The sequence below is a fragment of the Danio rerio genome, chromosome 19 (genome assembly GCF_052040795.2).
Source record: "Danio rerio strain M-AB ecotype USA chromosome 19, GRCz13ab, whole genome shotgun sequence".
NCBI lineage: Eukaryota > Metazoa > Chordata > Actinopteri > Cypriniformes > Danionidae > Danio > Danio rerio.
In genome coordinates this window covers 6656526-6679313 of record NC_141039.2, presented here as the reverse complement: position 1 = coordinate 6679313, position 22788 = coordinate 6656526, and the positions used below count along the sequence as shown (strand labels likewise).

At 35.5% G+C, this 22788-nt stretch overlaps 3 protein-coding genes across 5 annotated transcripts in view; 1 reads left to right on the top strand and 2 right to left on the bottom strand.

Annotated features, from left to right (window-relative positions):
- jupb (junction plakoglobin b) overlaps window positions 1–22788 on the bottom strand; it is a 304080-nt gene that overhangs the window by 18866 nt on the left and 262426 nt on the right. The window lies entirely within an intron of this gene.
- On the top strand, window positions 4890–13819 carry zgc:174904. Of its 2 annotated transcripts, none has more exons than XR_015516039.1 (6): window positions 4890–5030; window positions 8078–8203; window positions 8722–9018; window positions 9525–9706; window positions 11552–12286; window positions 12532–12712. XR_015516039.1 is itself a non-coding variant. In NM_001177451.1 (6 exon segments), coding segments are annotated over 6 exon segments (963 nt in total). In that variant the 5' UTR covers window positions 4911–4945; the 3' UTR covers window positions 12936–13819.
- Window positions 17001–22788, bottom strand: part of pdk2b (pyruvate dehydrogenase kinase 2b) — a 12843-nt gene continuing 7055 nt past the window's right edge. The window contains exons 6-10 of one of the 2 annotated variants that reach the window (XM_087294138.1): window positions 21413–21489; window positions 21215–21313; window positions 20433–20543; window positions 20241–20354; window positions 17001–18086 (exon numbers count right to left, since the gene is read on the bottom strand). In XM_087294138.1, coding sequence (XP_087150264.1) covers window positions 17943–18086; window positions 20241–20354; window positions 20433–20543; window positions 21215–21313; window positions 21413–21489 — 545 coding nt within the window. In that variant the 3' untranslated portion in view covers window positions 17001–17942. 2 annotated transcript variants of the gene reach the window in all.

Sequence of the window (22788 nt, the reverse complement as noted above, 5' to 3'; positions counted from 1 at the left end):
TATATATATATATATATATATATACTGAATTTTCTACATCAAAAGTCAACAGAGCAAAGATCAACATCCCATAAAGTAATTCATTACAATAAATGTACAGACATGTAAATTATAAGATACAGAAACTGTTAATTAATTAACAGATTTTGTTTAGCCTTAAGAATTTGTTAAAAGCAATAGTAATTAGGCCTGTGATATCTATTTTTTGTTATACAATATATTGTTCCAAAATAAATAATAATAATATAGTATAAACAATAATATTGTCACTTTACCCATTTTATGCTGCTCATTACATAATGAATTGCAGAATTACAATATAATACAATCACGATGCAAGCACACACATCCGAAGAACACATCATGTTTCATTTAATTATAGTTAATCAGGCACTGGAATCAGAATGTGAAATGCATACCCTAAGTAAATAATGATAAATGTTTACAAAAAAGTGCATGATAAAAAGTAACTTCTAGTTACTCAAAAGTAATTTATAGTAAATACTATAGCGTTTTAACTAAACTAACACCTTCAGTGGAGATAGAGATGTTGCATAATTAGCTGAAATGGTGCTAGTATTGGTTTTTATGTATGGGCGATATATATTGCATCACCAAAAATGATTAAAATCATGTCCATGTGTTCTGCGATAAGTCGATATATTGATTATTGTGACAGGCCTATAGTAATAGTTATATAAATAGTGATTAATGGCAAACATTTCATCAAAATCTAAATATAATGTTTTGTACATTGACTCTTCTAAATTCTGACCACATCATTTTCATATCTAAACTTTCTTTTATCATAATTTATGATGCTTTTCAGTTACAGTATCTTCATCAGCTATCTTCTGAGAACACTTTGGTGCCTAGCCGTCTTCTCCTAATGAAAACACACACACACAAACTCCGTCATAATGACGATAATGGTCGGATTTTTTGAATCTCAGTGTGTCCTTCAGATGGAAAGGCTCTGATATGAGGACTAACAGTGTTTATGAATTCCGGAGATATCACCTCCTCTCATTCTCGAGCCTAAATACACTCCATCTTTCATATTTCTGCAAACTTTAACCAGGGTCAAACGCAACAAAGTGATATCGGCAGCAAACATGCTCATTCAACAGCTTTATAACCAAAATACAATTGTGATTTTATTTATTATTAGATTTTTAAAACTTCTATATTTTATTTTAAAATCAGTACAAGACACTGAAATGACAATGTCATATTCCTAAAGCTTTAAAGATATTACAAAATCACTCTAAATGTGATTGTTGATGTTTTTATTAACAGCTATGCATATACTGTATATGATATTTTGCTAATGGGACAATTTTCTTATGACTGTTTCCTACATAAAGCATATTCAGATCATACAACAAAACAAGTTGTAAGATTTATTTTTCCTGTTTGGAACTTGAGCTGGGCTCAACAGTAAACTCGCTGCTCTATATGAAAGTTTCATTACAATTTGTGTGTTTGTTTGTGTCCTCTGGCGGAAAAATGACAGAATATATCTTTAATCTGGTCAGTTTGGTCTGTTTTACTATATTATTTTAAAATTACTAATATAACTACAAGAGATTCTTTATGTTTTTGTGTTCATCTTTTAAGTTGGAGATATTTTATGGCATTTTAACAAGTTTTGGGCTTACATACAGTTGAAGTGAGAATTATTCGCCCCCCTTTGAATTATTTTTTCTTTTTAAAATATTTCCCAAATGATGTTTAACAGAGCAAGGAATTTTTCACATTATGTCTGATTATATTTTTTCTTCTGGAGAAATTCTTATTGGTTTTATTTCGGCTTGAATAAAAGCAGTTTTTAATTTTTTTTAAAAACATTTTAAGGTCAAAATTATCTAGTAATAATTTTATATATCTAGTAAAATAGTATTTACTGTCATCATGGCAAAGATAAAATAAATCAGTTATTATAGATGAGTTATTAAAACTATTATGATTAGAAATGTGTTGAAATAAAGTCTCTCCGTCAAACAGAAATTGGGGAAAAAATAAAAAGGGGGGGCTAATAATTTCACTTCAACTGTACTATTTGGTTATCCTGAATCATGCATATGCCTCCATCTAGTGGTGAAGCTGTGTTATAGCTATGTTTGTTGTGTTTAGCGGGAGTCCAATAGAACCCGGTTTACTTTAATACGTGAATCCTTATTGATGTAATCCAGAGATGCCTAAGCTAGGGTCCGCAGGCCAAAATTGGCTCATGGTAACCTCTGACTTGGTCCGTCATCCCATCAGAGAAGAAAGGTATAATGATGGCGATAGACATTGTAATTTCAAATTTAATGTAACCTTTTATTTGTTTGTTTAACTGTAAAGGCTACAAAAAAGGCTTGCTGAACTTAAATGTTTTAATCTAAGTGCCTTAATTCAGTTTAAAATGTACATACTGTCACCTGACGGATGGAGGACAATGCAGAGACTTTAGTAAGGGAATCAAGGCAAGGGCAGATTCGGTATGACTAGTGTATGCCGCATTGAACTTCGCTGTGTTGTAAATATGATTGTTTATGTTTTAATTGCAATAAGTTATCATTTCAAATGTTTTACTGCATTAGTTAATATGTTTCAAAGTTATATGTTCTGTTTAGATTTAAAAATTATGAAATAAATTAGGAAATTACCCATGGCGACTTTAAGGCTTTGACCCAAGTTCTGTAATTTTGGTGACTGTCACTTTAAATTTAAATGAGATTTTGCTCTTTTTAATAAAAAGGTGGAGCTACAAACACCTATGAATGAGCATAGTGGCAGATTCAAACCAAGACTAAATTTGGGCCCTATCGTACATCCAGCGCAATAAGGTGCAAAATGTGTTTGGCGCAATTTGTTGCTATTGTCAGATCAGCGCAACCCTAATTTTCATGTTTTGCGCCATGTTGTTTAAATAGCAAATTCATATGCGCTACTTTGTGGACTCGTGTGTGCCGGTCTAAAAAGGGTAGGATGTGTTAAGGCGCCTCCTGTTTTGAGGAACTAAAATAGACTGCGCCATGGACCAACTAAAAGGTGCTCTAAAGTCCAGCACAGAGCGTGTTATGATGTGCCTATGCAGGTCTGAAACACTAACACTAATTCCTTAAGACAAACTGGATGTACATCAATATGCAAATATATTTACATATAAAAAAATAAAGGATTAAAATGTTACAAAAATCATTATTTACTACATAAATATAAAAAACACTGCCTCCATGCCTTCTTCACCGTGGGGGCTTTTTTCCATTTGTTCATGAAAATTAGCATTTGTCTAATGTTATTATTATTAGCAGTATTATTTATTATATGCATATTTATATTGGTTTTAATAAAAACAAGTTTAGATTTGTCCACCTGTCGGGTTTTGGAGACTTCTGCCTCACTATATAGGGCATAAGATTAGGATGTGTGTTTGGATATAACTCAGTTTTTTGACCACACTTCATTATTATTGTTCATTTATTCGTTTGCTGGAAATAATAACTGAATTACAAACTAAATTAAATATGCAGGGTAATGGATGTCTTCAGTGGAGTGAGTTTACACCCTTTCCTTACTCCACTAAAGTAAAGGAGTAAAGAGAAAGAACAAGTAAAGAGGCCAAATGGAGGAGGCTCATTCTTTATCCTTGCCCTGCAGATGGTTTGTTTAAATGTTTTCTCACTAGAGAAGTGTGCAGTTTTTTTTCTCTTAAAAAAGGTGTGACACAACTGACTCTTGAAGGGAATGGGAGATGAGACTCTGATTAGTTTATTGCACTTTATGTTCAAAACACACCCATAACTCATTAATAAAATAAGCACAACCCTGTTAGACCATGCGCCGGTGCGCAGAGCATATTTTTCCGTCCTTAAAACAGCAAGTAGACTCAGACACGACCTTAATGCTTTTACGCCATGCGCTTTAAGTTTTGTGCCAAGATCATTCAAATACAGCCCATTATCTCTGTAAAAAAACTGAAAATGTCATAAGAAGTGGCCCAGAAAAAGGCAGTCTTTGAAGAGTAATGTTCATTTGTGAATCCTAAAACTCCACATTTATAATCCTGTTAGACACTGAAAGTATCTTTAGCAGGTATGGTTTGAAAACTCTAATGGCGGACGACTGCTTCTTACTCAGGGCTGTTTTGCTAATGAGGGAGAGATGGTCACTAATCGGCGGGGTTTTCTTCTTCTGATGACATCTTCAAAGGGAGAATGTCAATCATAGTGTTTTTGCAGACTGCTTTATCAAGTGTGATTCTCTTCGTTTTCTTTTTCATTCTTTTAAAACCTATTTTAACTCATTTTATTTTGTTTTTGTCTGTTTTTAATAATTTTTATGGTCTGAATTTTATGTTCCTAAACTTGTCTTTATTCCTGTTTATGTAAAGCACTTTGAATTGCCACTGTGTATGAAATGTGCTATCTAAATAAACTTGCCTTGCCTTGCCTAAAACATTTAATTAATTTTCCCATTAGAGACCGTTGCCACAAAACTGTGTTTAAACCCCTTATAAAAAGTGATTTTTGCAAAATAGGTCGTCTTAAATAAGTACTTAGGATTAAGGAAACTAGTACTGGCAACCATAAAATCAGTGAAGATAAAAAAATCACCAACCAAAAATTGAGCAATATGAAGGCTTCAGTCATGAACTTTCCCGCTCATGGTATAGTTACAGAAACCCAGGATAAGGCTAAAGGGTTACAAGAAGTGAAATCAAATAATAATTATAGCGAAGTGACTTATAGCTTGTTCACGTAACAGCACTTTTAGGAAATTGCTCGTGATGTTTCCTGACTGTGCAAACATCTGGATCTCTGTCATGAGATCTACAATGTCGACCAATCCACATCCACCACAGGCTTGATTAAAAACAGCCCTGCAGTTGAGCAACCTCTGCGGTGGTCAGAGTGCGCTTCATGTTTGTGTTAGTGTGCATGTGCAAACGTGAGCAATGTCTGCATACAGAGAAGAAATCCACAACAATCTCATTGACGGACCCGATGATGACTACAGCGGTGCAGAGCTGCGATATTCAGGTAAGACAATTTGAGTAAACATGCGTGTAACCATAATTTTAATCGAACGTTTACTTTAACTATTGTTTATATGTATTTTTCTTCACACCAGTTGTAAACAAATCATGAAAAAGTAAAGAAGAAAATACATTAAATAAATTGTCTATATGTTTCTGATTTAATTAAAATATCTTACAATTTTATATTATTGAAATCTGATCAAGTAACTTATAAACAAGTACACTGCAAACAATTATATGATCAATACGTCCTAACAGCACATGTTTTAGGTCATTGCAACTTATTAAACTAATTTAATCATGCTTAACTTAATTTTATAAGTTACGCAAGCTGTTTTAAGTCAGTTTAACATAATATAAGTTCAGTGGACTCATAAGGTTAATTTGATTCAACTTAAAAATTTAAGGCAACCAGGATTTTTTACAGTGTATGGTTTACTTTATTCTAAGAAAAATAAGTAAGATTTAACATTAACATTTTTGCATAAATTTGCAATTAGTAAATAACAAAAAAGCTGCCTTGTTTTCATATGTTTATATAGATTTTTCGACGACACAAAACTTCACAAGAGTTAAGAAATCAATATTTCAAGTCAATATGGAATAACCCTGATTTTTCAGTCGCAACCAGTACTGTAAAAGATATGGACGTAGTATTCGTGACGACACCCATAGGTTTCTGAAGAACGCAAAAGAAGCTGTAAGTCGGAGCACTCCCTTTGGTCCCCTGGGTTCTGCGATTTGTTGGGGAAATTACAAATAAAACCAAAACTCACCATTAAAATTGGCTTAAGATTGGCAAGCAAAATTCGGGACATTGCAATCTGCAGTACCTGGGAAGTTGTTGTAATACATTGAGCCACTAAGCATTGTTCTTATGACGTTTTTCTACAGGAAGAAATTACTTCCAAACACTTAAAATACAGTCTGTGTTAGTAAATGCAAGGCTATTTATGAAATCTAGGCATAACACCGTAAGACAGAATTTCAGATGACCATTGTAAAGCATACAGCTAAGTTAATCAATCTGTCAGATTCTGGAGTGCATTACAGGTCTAAAGAAAATTATAAATGATCTTAATTAAAACAAATACATTTATAGAGATGGTATATAAGTATATAATTTCACTCACCTGGGAAATGGAGGCCGCGTGAATGGTTCGTGAGCACAAATAAGTGCACACAGCAACCCATATCATCTGATAATAGTAAGAAATAATTCCAAAAGGCAAATGACTGTATAAAACCACATAAAACAAAAATATGTATATGTATAACAATGTATATGCTGAGTTCAGCATCTAATCAGCTGGAATCAGCTGAGGTGAAGTGACTGCGACCAGCAAGACCTAGCTGTTACTGAAGGGGCCACGCCCTTAATTATGCAGACTTAATATAACTTAATATAAATGAAACAAATGAGTTATAAAAAATGTACCTGCTTACAGTTGTCATGAAGGGTAATATTAGCTATATGCAACAAAATTGTTCGGTGTACCAGGCTGTAAACCCCTTTTTTTCTGCTGCAATGTTGGCCATTTTAACAGTGGGGTCAATAGGTATTTGCTCTATAATGGAACCAGGACCAGCGGAATTTCGATGAATTGCAGTTTCAGTTACTTATTTGCTTCACGAAGGAGAGCGGGAGGTTGCCGCTTGGTCATAACAACAACAACAACAAAAAACAATTGTTATTACGACTAGTTTTCTACAAAAAAAAAAAAAAAAGCTCTAAATCACAGTATTTTTACTTAAAATTACAAATTTAATATATTTACAGAATATACCAAAACATTTACTGAATTAAACAGATATTAATCCCATAGTTAAAAAAAAATAAGAGAAGCTGAGAATTTTCAAAAAGTGAACATTCATTACATTTTTTGACAGTCTTTATATCTGGGATGCTCCATAAATGTCCAGTTGGTCACATTTTTGTGGAGATTTAAGCCTTGAAAGTCCAGCTTGTCAGCCATTCAGCATAACTGGATAAAGCACAGATCAATACTCTCAGGGTTTGAGTTATCCTGACCAAACGCTGTAAATGATTCGCTCATCAAAGCTGTTTAAAAAGTTTCGATTCCATGTCAAAGAAATGTTATGCAATCTTTGTTTACCATTGTGGAAACGTGAGTCATTTTTATATGACTGTCATTTTTAATAGGAAGCTCTACAATATTATATTTTACTCATTAGATTAGTCAGTACTGAAACCAAATCTGGAGCTTATCTAACAAAATAATTTATGACAACGGTCCAAAACTAGTACATGTTATAGAAAAATATTTATTAGAAGTTTTAAAAAAGAAGAAAAATTAAGAGAAGCAAAAAAATAGAAAAAAATGGTTGAAATTTGGTAAGTTGTAATTTATTTTTGCTATATTTTGCTTGAATTTAATTGTATTATCTTTCAATTTGTAAACATGTTTGGTGACTAAAATGTTATTTTCATAAATATCTGTTTAATAAATCTGTTTTGTTTAAATGCACCAAAATACATTGCCTATATTCACTGAGAAATGGATAAAAATATTCATCTTCAAAATGGGGTGCACTCAATTACTGAGCCCTGTATATAGAGTTGAAGTCTGAAATATTAGCCACCCTGTATATTTATTTCGCCAATTTCTGTTTAACATGAAGATTTTTTTCAACACAATTCTAAACATAATAGTTTTAATAGCTAATTTCTAATAATTGATTTATTTTATCTTTGCCGTGATGACAGTAAATAATATTTCACTAGATATTTTTCAGCTTAAAGTGACATTTAAAAGCTTAAACTAGGTTAATAAGACAAGTTATTGTATAACAATAGTTTGTTCTGTAGGTGATTAAAAAAATATTGCTTAAGGGGGCTAATAATATTGACCTTAAAATAGTTTTAAAAAAATAAGATCTGCTTTTATTCTAGCTGAAATAAAACAAATAAGACTTTCTCCAGAAGAAAAAATATTATCAGACATACTGTAAAAACTTATTTGCTCTGTTAAACATCATTTGGGAAATATTTGAATACTAACTTTAACTGTGTTTTTGTGTCTTCAGTGTTTCAGAATCCAGGAAAACATAGAAAGAGGTTTTGCCAAGAACCCTTCAAGGTGGCAACAGCGTGTCTGACTGCCTTCTGCCTGATTTTGCTCTTGGTCCTGGTGGTCACAGGTCTTCACGCTGGTACTTCTGCTTTTTCACTCATAAAGCTTCTGTAATTTAGATTGTGGTTAACAATCAACAACAAGTATAGGGCAGATGCAAATTACATATATTTGCAGGTTTGATTCGATTTTGATTCACAGCTGTCGATTTGACCTAATTTTGATTTAACAATTTATTTTAATATTTAAATTTTTTATTTAAATATTTTACATTTAATTTATTTGGCTCATTATTGCCTCACAACAAGAAGGTTGCTGGTTTGAGTCCTGGCTGGGCCAGTTGGCATTTCTGTGTGGAGTTTTGTTCTCCCCATGTTGGCGTGGGTTTCTTCCGGGTGCTCTGGTTTCCCCCACAGCCGAAATAAAAAAAATATAAAATTCACAGGACGGCTAAAAATTTTGACTTCCTTTCTTGTGTAAGCCAATTGCAACAATATGATTGCAATTGCAAACTCATGATCTTCCGGTCCTCATTTCTTTATATCTCTCACATGTCTGTTTACGCACATCTGCTTTACTCTTCCTCTTCTGTTCAAGGCAAGACCAGTTCATCAGGTCAGGATTCCTCCTCCAGTGCTGCTGCAGCACACCAGCAGACAGGCTCCATTAATGTAACAGCTCTGACCACTGAGCTGCAGACGGCCAAGAGAGAGAAGAGTGAACTGGAGAAAGACAAGAGTGAACTGGAGAAAAAGAAGAGGGAACTAGAGAAAGAGAAAAGTGAACTGGAGAAAAAGAAGAGTGAACTGGAGAAAAGGAAGAGTGAACTGGAGAAAGAGAAGAGTGAACTACAGAAAGAGCTGTTGCAGCTCAAGGATAAAGTCACTAAGTGTGGTTAGTAAAGTGCAATCACATGCGTTTGTGTTAGCAACAAACAATAGCTGTATCTTATAGGGTCATGAAACCCTCCTCTTTCGGTTCAAGTGTACCTCAGAATTAAAAAAAAAAATTCTTCATGATTTGTGTGAAGCTCTTATTGATATCGAATTCCAGTATGGCAACAACCCTAATACCTACACACATTTCTGTACAAACAGCCTCTTAAAGTAGATTTTGCATGATAGGCGCCTTTTGAATGTAAAATTAAACATTTAGAAATCAAAATACTTTGTTTTATTACATACAGACAGCTCGCTAAATGTTCCTCTGACCCAGAGGTTGCAAACCTAATACATCTGAGGGATTTATCAAGCAGCAAAACACAAACAAAACACACTTTTTCCAGTGCATTCAGTGCTCGAATTTGAATGCTAATGCAGGGGATCGGGAATGAGGGTTGATTTTGGATGCAGACAATATCTGTTGCGTTTCATAATATGAACGTGTTTGGGTCTTTTTAGAGGTGACTCCTGCACCCCGAACCACTCCAGCGCCGACCACAAGTCCTTGTCCTCAAAACTGGAAGCATTTTAATGGCAGCTGCTACTTCATCTCAGTGACCACCAGGAGCTGGACAGACAGTCAGACGTACTGCAAGAGATACGGAGGACACCTGGCCATCATCCTCACAGCTGAGGAACAAGTGAGGACCTGATCAGTTTTAAATGCCATTGAGCAACATTGGTTTTTTTAACCAGTAGATATGAGTAATATTTGGTATATTTAGTAATATATATATATATATTATATATATATCACACGAGTAGCAGTGCGATATGGCTATATATCGCACTGGTGGGAGGCGTGCATTAGTGGCCCCACCAGTGCCGATATACAGCCATATCGCACTGCTACGAGTGTTTGTGCTACGAGATATTGCGTTTATATTACAGTTTGACGGCATAAGTGTGTATATAAAAACAAAATCAAACATGGAGAGTCTTAAAAACTCTTTTGTATGAGGAACTACTTTCTTCTGCGTTGGATTCGAATCATAAGCTGACAGTTAAACAGTTGAACAAGCATCTTTAAGCTTTGATCTGTAGTGTCTGCTTTTTGTTGGTTGTATGTGGGCGGAGTAATACACAAAGGGTAAAGAGGCTGTAAGGGTGCTGATATTACTTAAATATATCACGGTTATCAGCCAATCAGTTTCGAGAACCAGACAGTTGTTGTATGTATGTATGTATGTATGTATGTATGTATGTATATATATATATATATATATATATATATATATATATATATATATATATATATATATATATATATATATATATACATATATATATATATATATATATATATATATATATATATATATATATATATATATGTGTGTATGTATATATGTATGTATATATACAATTTATATATATATATATATATATATATATATATATATATATATATATATATATATATATATATATATATATATATACAATTTATACAACAGTTTGGTCTGGTTCTTGAGTCTGATTGGCTGATGGCAGTGCAATATTTTGCAATAACAGCCTGTATTACTCTGCCCACAACAACCAACAACAACCCCCCTAAACAACTAGAATGTAGTTGTTTAGATTGCAACTATGCAGTTTATTTATAGGAATAGTGCTTATTTTAAATATTCAGCCTGCCATACTGAGCTGACCAAAGATAGTTGACGTTGTTTATACACAAGATGGCGACATGACTGCATAATAAGTTCTTAGGAGATTAAAACAGCCTAATATCTAACTACAGCGGATCAAATCACTATTAAACTGCTACGCATACCTGCAAACACTTTTTCCCAGGAGTCTCCCGTATTTCAGACCAATCTCCCGCAACCCTCCCGTATTGTTATTTCTCCAGGAAAACACCCACAATCACACGACATCAGTCTGGTGATTGTGCTGCTTTTTTCAGGGTTAATTATTGTGATATCCCAATTGCAACAGAGAAATACTGTAGACTGTAGCCTTATAATCTTAAAACGTGAGCCAAATCAGCTGTATGTCATCTGTGTGTCAGCTGTATTGTCATCATTTTAGACATTACCCTAGAGGATCATTCAAACACTAGCTCTAAAGTGACGTTAGTGAATTAGTAACGGCTTCTGCTGTTTTGACGTCAACTGCAGATTTGAATGAATGGCAGAGGAAAGTAGTTCCTAATATAAAGGGGTTTTTAGACTCTCCGTGTTTGATTCTCTTTTTTATATACACGATTATGCCGTCCAACTGTTGTATAAACACAATATCACACGAGTAGCAGTGCGATATGGCTGTATATTAGCACTGGTGGGCCTGCAGCCTCGTACCAACACAGGCCTCCCACCAGTGCTGATATACCATATCGCACTGCTACTCGTGTGATATTGCTCATGTGTGATTTAGACTTTCTATGTGGGTTTTTAAGGAGAACATTAACATTCTGTCCTGCAATATTCAATAGAGGAAGTGTTCTCAGTTGAAATATTTGACCTTTTCTGACCCTGATAAAGACATTCATATGGGACCTACTGCCCCGCGGATACTGGAACGCTTTCTGGTTTGGCATTAGTGATGAAAAAGTAGAAGACGACTGGCACTGGGTGGACGGAACCAAACTGGTGGGAGGGTAAGAATAACAGCTTTTGCTCTCAGATCACTACAGATCCTCTATGATGAACCTCACATGAGCAAGACCAGTTAAAACTGCTGAATCGTATTTTTAACTTCTCAATATGATCACATTGTCTTATGGTTATGCACTGAATCATCTGTTCCACTTCCCACTTCATTTGAAAAATTAGATTTTGCTTACAAACATTTTTATTTATATCTCCTTCATGCTTTTTAATTAATACAATCTGATTTCTATTAATCTGAGTGCTTAGGAATCAGAAATTGATAGTTCACATCATGAATATATAATTATAAAAGAGGGAATATTTCAGAAAACTGTTCATATGTACAATAATAACGCATCCACATTTTATTTTGTGCTTATTTGACGCATTTCAAGTAAGTTTTTATCACAGTCTGGTTAATTATAAATTCCAAACATCGGCAACATCTATTTTGTGTGCAAAAAAAACCTGAAGGGAGGAAATTTAATTATAAAATAAGAATTATTATGCTCATACATGTTCAAAGACGGACATCATTAGAAAACTAGTTGTCTGACTGACTACCCTGCTAAAAAATCCAGCTTAAACCAGCCTAGGCTGGTTGGCTGGTTTTAGCTGGTCAACCAGGCTGGTTTTAGAGGGGTTTTGGCCACTTCCAGGCTGGTTTCCAGCCATTTCCAGCCTGGTCTTAGCTGGTCAGGCTGGAAAATGACCAGCTAAATCCAGCTAAAACCAGCTTGACCAGCCTGGTTTAAGCTGGACATAGCTGGTTTTGGCTGGGCTCCCAGCCTGCTAGGCTAGTCAAGCTGGTTTAAGCTGGTAATCTCCCAGCCTAACCAGCTAAGACCAGGCTGAAAATGGCTGGAAACCAGCCTGGAAATGGCCAAAACCCCTCTAAAACCAGCCTGGTTGACCAGCTAAAACCAGCCAACCAGCCTAGACTGGTTTAAGCTGGATTTTTCAGCAGGGTAAATACTGTATATTTTTGGATTTGTGCAAACAGGCATCTTATTGACAGCATTATTGTCTGTATGCAAAACTATTCAAAACTGCAAATAACAAAGATCTTATAGTGAATATTTACTGTACCTTTAGTAAGACCATCTTTTTTGTCCATAGTTTCTGGGAAGACGGCGAGCCCAATAACCATATTGATGAAGACTGTGGCTACATGATAAAGACTGATGTTTTGACCCGTGTGGCTATAAAGAGCTGGTATGATGCACCCTGCCACATGTCTTTGCCATGGATCTGTGAGAAACCGGCATCCTCTTGATCATCATCTTCATCACCTTCACTGATCATTAATAATACATTACACATTGTGTTTAGATTGTCTCAGGGTTTAAAATGTCTAACTGCAGTCAAAATGCATTTAACTGTATTTTATAAATCTAACAGGGTATATTTGTTCCTAATTTAGTTATTTTTTACACTAGGATGAGCGAGTTATTTCATTAACTGCTTGAATCTTATGTTAAACCATAAACTAGCTTGAGTCTGATTTGTCACAACCATGAGGTAGCCTATAGGCTATATGTTTTTAGCATTTTAGCACAACGTTCGTTAGGCTATGTTTAGCACATGTTTCTGTATGCTATTGCTAAACTACTTGTTGTGTTTTGTTTTGTCTTTGTAAACTGTACATGTTGTCTCTGTAGTTTAAAGGGTACCGATTTTAAAACAGAAGTCTTATTTTTGTGAGGTACAAAAGTATTCAGCAAGAGTTTAAGATGCAAAGAAACATTAGCGAGTAATGTGAGGAGTAAACAATGATTTTAAAAAGAAATAAATGTTATATAAAACAAATAAAATTGAAAATTATTGTAGCGGAAACATTGCTGTCCAATATTTATAAACAGTATATGTAATGTATATAGGGGTCACCAACAAGGTGCCTGCGGGGCATCAGGTCACCTGCGAGGATCACAAGAGTGCCGGCTATGTTAAAAATGCTGTAGATTTGGTAATTGTTTGATAACTTCAGTAAAATCTGAAAGCTCATTTATGTTACACAGTTGATAATCTGCACAAATATGGTACACCGTAGTGCATGATTTCTTAAAAAATGTAAGTGGCTACGGAAAATATTGTAAAAATTATCATTTGAAAATGTAAAATACTTGCAGAGGTTTATAGAAATAAAGTGTTGCATATATTGATATGTATCTGTTTCCTGCCTTGTTAAATCATTGTTGACAACTGTTGTGAGAAATCATTAACATGATCAGTGTCTTCACATAGAGGAGTATCAATAATATATAATTAAAAGTAAATTGAGCATATTTGTTATTTGAGAAGTGTGTATCAAACTAGTAGCCCTATTCAAGAAGTAGCTCTCAGTTTTAAAAAGGTTTGTGACCCCTGGTATAGACTAGCTTTTGTCGTAGTTTTTGGTGTATCTGGTAGTTCCACTTACACACAATAGAGGGCAGCAGACAGCAGCGAGTCAGTTTTTCATAATGCGGTCCAGTCTTTATGAAATAATCATTCAGTATTTCACATCACTTAAGTATTGATGAACTGATCATGCAAAGTTTATGTTATTACCCCGTTTTTTTATTTTTTAACTCCTATAACGTTAGTTTTATTAAGAACTGATTTAGAAATCTAGTAACCACCATAGACTGGTTACCACTCAAGTCACAATAAATGTGCCAACTAATCCAAACGCAAGCCAAAGTCTTTGGAAAGCAAGCTAACCCTGTTTTTTTATCTGATTGGTCTCTCCTTGTCATACAAAACAAGGTCTCAGCGACTTTGTCCTGTTCTGCTTGCTGGATTTTAGCGTTTCGTAATTCGCACGCATGGATGAGTTCAGGTCGTGTCCTCTGACGTCCCGTCCTGATTTAATGATTAAGGAAGAATGTACATAAATGAGGACACCGTTTTACTGTATCAGCTTAATCATAGTTCATAAACAACTCAGGTCAGACTAAGCACGTAGGCCACACTGCATTTGTGTACGTTGGCTCAATATGTAGGCTCTTTCCATTACAGTAGAACCATCAGACGTTATGAAGGTGCGAATTAGTGGGGGAACAAACCCCCCTAATTAACGTTTTATTCCCCCTGAAGGACATCAAAACAACATGCATGTGGAGGGTCTGTCCTTTAATAGTTAAGAAATAGTTGGCTCTGTTGTGTGTCTTAAATAATATCAATAATTGAAATAATAGATCACGTAAATGTACATTTGAGCACCCCTGCAATGGTTCATACGATTGTGAATGCATGTTTACGCCAAAAATATTAATTCAGCGGTTTGAAACTGGCAAACCTAGAGCACCAACAGACAGCGTAAAGGCTTAATTGAACACACCGGGACGCTTTTCAGTTGTGTTATCGTCAGCGTTTTTCAAAACTTTTTTCCGGATTTAAACCCGTGCGATTTTTACTGGCGTCGAGCCTATAAGTTTCTTGTGTCCGTAAAACTAGATGCAAAGTTTGTATGCAAGATTTGTAAACAAGTTTTTTGCTTGTGTAACATGTAAATTAGGTGTAATTGAATTTAACATAAAAATTTGTTTCACTAGGGCATTGAACATAATCGTAAAACTTGACATGACCCTCCCCCATCGGTTGTCAATGAATAATTTGCACCCTGGTTGTAATGGCATAATGGAAGTTATTTTGGTTTTAATAGAAACTGTATTTTGTAATTTTGCCTTCTATTTGTGCCATGTTGTAACCAATAAATCCTTATATGGTCCCATAAAAATATAGCCTACTAGTTTTTGATGGCTAAAGTCAGATGGGTTTAATGGTATTTGTAGTGGAAACCATTAGAATCTTCTTTTTTTTTTAATATATATATATATATATGTTGTTATTTCATCAATGTTAACATGCTTATGGGGAAAAAATGTAGCAGACTAAGTCACTTTAATACCATATAATATGTATGTATTATTATAATCCAGGGTGTCCCTGGGGTCTTGAAAAGTCTTAAAATGTTTTCATACTTTAGAACAAAACTATGGTTTAATTTTCATCCTTACTATAATATTTGTTAAAAATGTCCCTGTTTATTTATAGTCCATATATGTTGAGGACACTGAGCTGGACTGACTGTTGTGCAATAATTTAGTTTATTGTAGCTTTTTAAAGTTATAGTATGTTAAAAAAAATGTGTAAGCATTGGTTTGCTTGTTTTAAAAATTTCTTTAAATTTGTGGCAAAGAAAAGTCTGAGATTATGTTCAAAATGGTCTTAAAAAGACTTAAATTTGACTTAGTGACACCTGTAGAAACCCTGTATTCCTTCAGATTTCTTTCTACTTTTCCATGGGTGTTGATATATTAAAAATATATCATGTTGATTGTTTTGTTAAAGTACTGTAGTTTCCACGTGGTATTTGCACTAAACTATGCATTGGTTATACAAAAGAAAGAAGAAAAAAAAAACGCATACCTTATATACAACAAAAAATTGAACTACATGAAACCATATATATATATATATATATATATATATATATATATATATATATATATATATATATATATACAGTAAAAACATGTACAGAGTAGTGAAATAATACAACAAAAAATATAATTTTATATCATTATAATGCAGTGTTTTCCTACCCTGTTGCTGAAGGCACACCATAAGTACACATTTTTAACCTCTTTCTATTAAAACACACCTGAATCAACTCATCAGGACATTAGAAGAGCTCCAAAACCTGAAATAAATGGTTCAGATAAGGGAGACATCCAAAATATGTACTGTTGCTGTGCCTCCAGGTACAGGGTTAGGAAACACTGCTATAATGGACTACAGCTAAAATAAATAGCCTTGCACATTCAAGTTTTACATTAAAATGAAGAGCATACTGCCTATATATATTACACTTTTGTCCTGCGGCCTATATCATGGAGCTGGATTAGCTTGCTAGCCAGTTGTATCATTTCAGTTTGTAGCAATCTTAGGTTTTAGGTAACATGATGGCAGCTTAATGTTAAGCACTCTTTGCTGCCATGGTATGATGAAGCAACTACTTTTAGCTACCTAAACTGAAACAATACAACTGGCTAGCTAGCTAATCCAGCTTCATGGTACAGGCCCCAAGATAGAAAGTTAAAATTTAAGTAGCTAGCCTGCTAATGTGTCTTCAGACACAGGTGGACAAACAATCCATGTTTTGATTGTCTCCCTTTTCATTTCTGGTCTTGTATTAACATGCTGAATCTGGTGTTCTAGGAACAAAATTGGGAAACACTGTTGTATGGGAGCATCTTGTATTCATTGTGCACATCGTGTTCTTGGTTATGTAATGGCATGTGATTACGCCTCTCTCTGAAATACTTCCTCAAATTGTTGCAATAACAAGCCCTCATTCATCTTGGTGAGAAATACGATTTATTTAAGTTACATCAAAAACAACAAGGGTCCTTTAAAACAAAGTGAACAGCCATTAGAATATACTGTACATTGTGTGGTCATTTATAATGTAAATAAAACACAACAGCACAATGTTATTAATAAATGCTTACATGTGTGCTTAAATATCAAGTATTAATCACAGATCAAGTATGATTTCAAAACATCCAGCCTCTTTAAAGAGGAAAAAAAAAACATCTTTGGCCATAGCCTCCCTTTTTTTTGAGTTGACACTCGACGATTCATCAGGGTTTGTTTGTTTTTTTCACACTTCACCTGCATTTCCAGCCTGATCTCACAAGGAAACATAACTATTTTACTTTTTGTTGGTTTATTGGCTAATTCGTACGAGTTCAGGCATAAGAAAATGTACGATTTTTAAAAAGAGGCGTGGCACCAAACCCCGCCCCTAACCCAAACATTATTGGGGGATGAGAAAATCATACTAAATTGTACGAACAACATCATACGAATTAGCCACTAATTCAATAAGTTACAAATTGGCGTGAGATAGCATTAGCATTTCTCCTGCCTTTGGTAATTTACTCGTTTCCAGCTCATACCATTCTCTCCCCCCGCTTTCTGTGACTTAACTCTTCTTCCATTACGTTCACATGCATCTACCCATCTTTCATCTCTTCAGGTCTAAACATGCGCCTGAGCTTTTGCTGATAAACATCCACTTCAGCAGCACCACAGTGAGTAGTTTACACTAAGGAATCTACGGTTTTGCATCTTAAATACTGGCCTCATGCATTTCGAGTGCTCCCGGACAACAGTACTCAAAGAGTATTGGGAAATCCCATCACTGGTCCCCAAGTTCATGAGGGAATGCAAGCATTCACAATGGCGGACGAACTCCTCAAGGCCTTTGTCAAAGGCAAGCGACTCCTGTGGTTCACTTTGCAGCCTTGTATGCTGCTACATTCAGCGGCTCTTTGCTCGGGACGCACCAGTCATCGGCTTCCTGGTTGACTTTGTAATTTCGCAAGGCGGTCTTATTAAACACCGGAAGCTTCTCCACTGAGTCTGTGGACAGAGCCTGCAGAGAGAAGAATGGGGATTAAGGATTTGAAGACTACAGAGATTAACAGGATGTTACAACAGTTTCTATCTCAGCAATTAGGGTAAGTGTACACTAGACACTCATGATTTGTCATCTTGCTGTCTGTTTGAAATTTACCTAAAAATGCTAACGCTCCTAGTAGCTGGGTTTTCGTCGTTCTTTATTAATCCACATTTTTAAAACGAGTGAGGAAACGGCAAATTTAAAAATCTCAAAAATATTTTTACTTTTGCTTAAGGTGGTTTTGGACATGTTCGAAAATGGGCTCAAGGAAAAAATGGTTGTCAATGTTTCTGACATAATAAATATTACACCATTATTACACCATTTTCACCACATAAATCCATTAAGCCTTGTTTACGTTTGGTTGCTAGGTTACCAATACTACAGTGAGCCTCTTTAACAACTTAATAGAATTAAACCTAATAGTTTTTTTCTTGCAAACTTTGAAAAGATTCAGCAAAAATCAGTCCAAAGCACTCAAAAATGTGGGAAAAGTATTAAAAAGCCTCTATTGACATGGCTTTTCCTTAAAACCTACGTGCCTACGTGTTTCGGCAAACAACTGCCTTCATCAGGGTAACAGTCAGGGGCGGACTGGCCATAGGGAGCACCGGGACATTTCCCGGTGGCCTGACAGTCATTTGGCCTGCCACCGTGATTCTGCCCCCCTCATTTGGCCTGACCTTCAATAACTTTTCCCAGGTGAAACCGCCCCTAGTAACAGTGATCAGGTGCGTCTGGAGTTTGTTTGGAATGCTGCGGTTTCATGACTCATTAGAATATCTAAACAATACTAAACTAATATATTGAACACAAGGTCAACTCAATCATCATCATTCATTTGAAAAGATTCACTTCATGTTAGGATGGAAACTCAGCTATTGTATATTCATTGTGCCAAACCAATATGACTTTACTGGAGCATAAGGGCAAGGTCCAGTTTACACATTGTACTTTGTTTCAATTACAAGTGGAAAACACTAACCACCGTTTTAAATGGGGTCTTCTAACATTTTGAGCTTCTTCTCTTTTGACCATTTCCAAATTCAAGAGTTCACACTATTGCTTGATACAATTAGCAGGTTTGGCATGCTGTCCCGAGAGAGAACCCTGAGCTTGGAGATACTTGGGCCCAGGGCTCCCGCCTGGCCATGTAGCATAAAAGGGCGTCCAAAATCTGGTAAGTCTCGAGAGCTCCCATTGGTAAAGGAGGAAAGAAGGCAATGGGGTGGATGGGGGATTCTTCAAAACGAAGATAAGGAAGGTAGGAGGAATGGGTTTATTTATTGGAGGCTAGAATTCATCTGATTGGACTAGCAATAATTATTTATGTGACACCAGCTGTGATCAGTCATATCACATGCTCCTCTCGAAATTAGTTTATAAAACACCTAGGTTCCGTCCAAACTACGTCCAAATTTCCCTACTACTATTTCGCTACCCAGTAGTTTGTCAGAATGCACAGTATTCAAAAACTAGGCAAGAAGTACTCAGAAGACCTACTACTTCTGTTGAGATTCTGTATTATGCTATTCTGTGATCACAAATATTACACAGATTAAAACTAAAATCGTAGTTTCGTTAGAGCCTAGCGGCCAGTACGCAACATGTATAGCGCTGTGGGCGTCCCGAGCTCAAGTCCCAACTTGTTGACCTTTCTTGATCCCATCCTCCCTACTGTCCTATCATAATAAAGACCAAAAAAATGTCCAAAAATATATATATAATCCTTAAAGTAGTTTCCATTCACATCCTTTTTATTTGCTTGCAATCTCTTTTCGCTCGTAAGCCACATAACTAGGACTTGTCCATTTAGTAGTACTCGTTTGCCATCTGCGACTTACAGGATCTTGATGAAATCCAAACACAAGTGGTCACAAGTGCATCTTAATACTAGGTGAAAATGGTTGTGCGTCTTGACTTAACCAAAAATGCATGTTATTATAATATAATAATAGTTTTAATGTTATATAGATGGAAACAGCTGAAGATAAGCATAATGTTGACGTAGCTAATTTCCATTGTAAATAAAATATATCTGCTCCTTTTGTGTTTCTCTACAAGACTACATAAAAGTCATATGGGTCTGGCGTATGAGTGAATGAATGATTACTCAGATCTTCTTACCTTTAGCTGAATCACTGCATCCGTGCCATAACCCTCCATCGGATAAAGCTGGAGATCACCTTGAAAGTAGCGCGCGTACAGACGGGAGATGGGAAGACCATAACCAAAGCCAGCCTGAGGGAATAACAGACGTTCAGTTTTAAATGAGAAAACCTACATGCTGTTATTGTCATGTTAAAAAGTGACTCGTACCATTGGGGTCCGTTGATGGTCACCAATAGTAGGTCTGGGTGCTGTTGAATACATGTAGCTAAAAAGTCTCTCGATCTTCCTGAAGGGAACTCCACCGCCTCTATCACTGATCTGGAGCAAGAGCAAGTCGATGTTTAGTGCATTTTGTAGGCCGCATTAAAATAAACAACTGAGAAATATGTGTGGCTTATGTTTTTAGGACCGTGACGAAGGCATTGATCGTTGTGTTGGAGTGTAAGAAGATCAATATAATCTTACGATTACGGCTCTATTTGTTATTAAGCAGCATAAATATAGCATTTTAGTCTGCTTTATTGCGCTGTTTATCCACCAGCAGGGCAAAGGTCGGCTGTATCAAAGCTGAAAGATCCAGTTCAGTTGAAGTTTGATCAAGGGTGGATACAGTAGTAATCTTAGGGACAATTTATATAACGTTATCAACAGATCTAGGCCAATGTATTGGAGTTACGGGTGGTTAAAAATGACGGTGTGACCTCATACGGTAATTAGCGTTTTGTAGGTGGCTCAGTGGTTAGCACTGTCACCTCACAGCATATTGCACCCATTGGTGTGGGTGTGTGTGTATGTGTGTGTGCGTGCGTGTGTGTGTGTGTGTGTGTGAATGAGTGTGTAAGGGTGTTTTCCAGTACTTAGTTGTGGCTAGAAAGGCATTTGCTGTGTAAAATATAGTTGGCAGTTCATTCCGCTGTGGCGACCTCTGATAAATCAGACTAAGCCAAAGGACATTTAATAAATGAATGCAGATTTAACTATTAACTTACCTTGATTGACAGATCTTCTCCTCCTAGAGCTACCATGACTTTGATTGGTGGCAGTGTGCTGCTTGTTTCGTGATTCTCAATAGTAGCCCTCATTGCGTTCTAGAGTTGGAAAGACATATGAATTACATATTTATAGTCTCTAAACAAACAGTAATTCTACAAAATCTAGAAATTGTTCAAATCAAGCATCACACCTACCTTGAAAAGCTCAAAAACCATGTGGTAGAGATGAGATGGAACATAGGAGATCTCAATTGGCTTTGATTTGTTCTTTGCTACAATAAAGAAGAGCAAATATTGTGAAATTACAATATTAAATTCAATATACTTTATGAGCAAAAATTTGTGCCATCCCAAGATCGGAACAACCCCATATAAATGTTTTTATATATGTTATTTTTTTCTTAGTATTTTTTTCTATCTGTACTTGCATTAAAAAAATCTCTTTACAAAAATTTAACACTTGAAATTTGTTCAGAAAGTATTTAAATAAATATATATATAATAAATACCTGCACACGAACAAGCATATTTTTAGAGAAACATTTCTACACACTACAAAAAACACTTTGGGTATTTCTGACCAATGAGGGACGTTTATGGAGGTTTAAATGGAACAAAAATATATGCTGTTGACCATATACATCTATCATATCCATTTTTAAGTACTAAATCACTCACTTCATGTAAATTTTTGCCTCTTTTTCGCTCCCTTACAGTTTTTCCCAATTGTTTACACACAATTACTTGTACTTCAGACACAATGACTACAACATGTAACTAATGCACCAACCCCCTGAACCAACACTGCTAAACTACAAGCACAAATCCTGCTTGACACTCAAATTGCAGTTGATGCTTTTCATGGCTGGATTCGCCATGCAAGGTGACATTTCCCCCACTGCTTGGCCAGACCAAAACAGAAAAGAGGATGCAGTATAGCTGTTTTTTTTTCTGTAACTATTGTCTTTAAATACTTCTGTTGATGGTATATGTTGACCTTGTTAAGTGCAACTTTGTCTTGGTTGGGATGAACACTGTGTACACTTGTGGGAAGAATAGAGTAAAATATCGTTGGTACCGTGCATTTTTGTGTTTTGCATGAAAACAACATTCAATGCACTTATGTAGGACTATGTACTGTCTGTAGTAAGTGTAACACTGAACAAAAAAAGGCTTACAGTAAGTCATTATGATGAATGGAGAAGATGTGATCATGGTGTTTTACATTAAAGGTTCAGGACACACTGGAGAACTTTTTATATATATATATATTAACAGATTTGTGTGTGTTGAGCATCAGTTAAGATAATGTTAGCACCTTTCAGTTGTAATTGTGGGGAAAACTGGATAATTTTGAGCTTTTGTCAGCTAATTTCAGCTTCCGGGTTTAAAATGATTTTTGGGGCGGGATCAAAATCGGCGACGTATCGCAGCACTGCAAGTGCAATGATGACGCGTCGGTTTCTCATTATTATTCATAGCGGAGTTTTCTTATCCTATGAGAAGAGCCGGCTGCTTAATTATTCATGAGACCTGCCAGAGTCAAGCCCGAGCTGTGAGAAACGGACCCA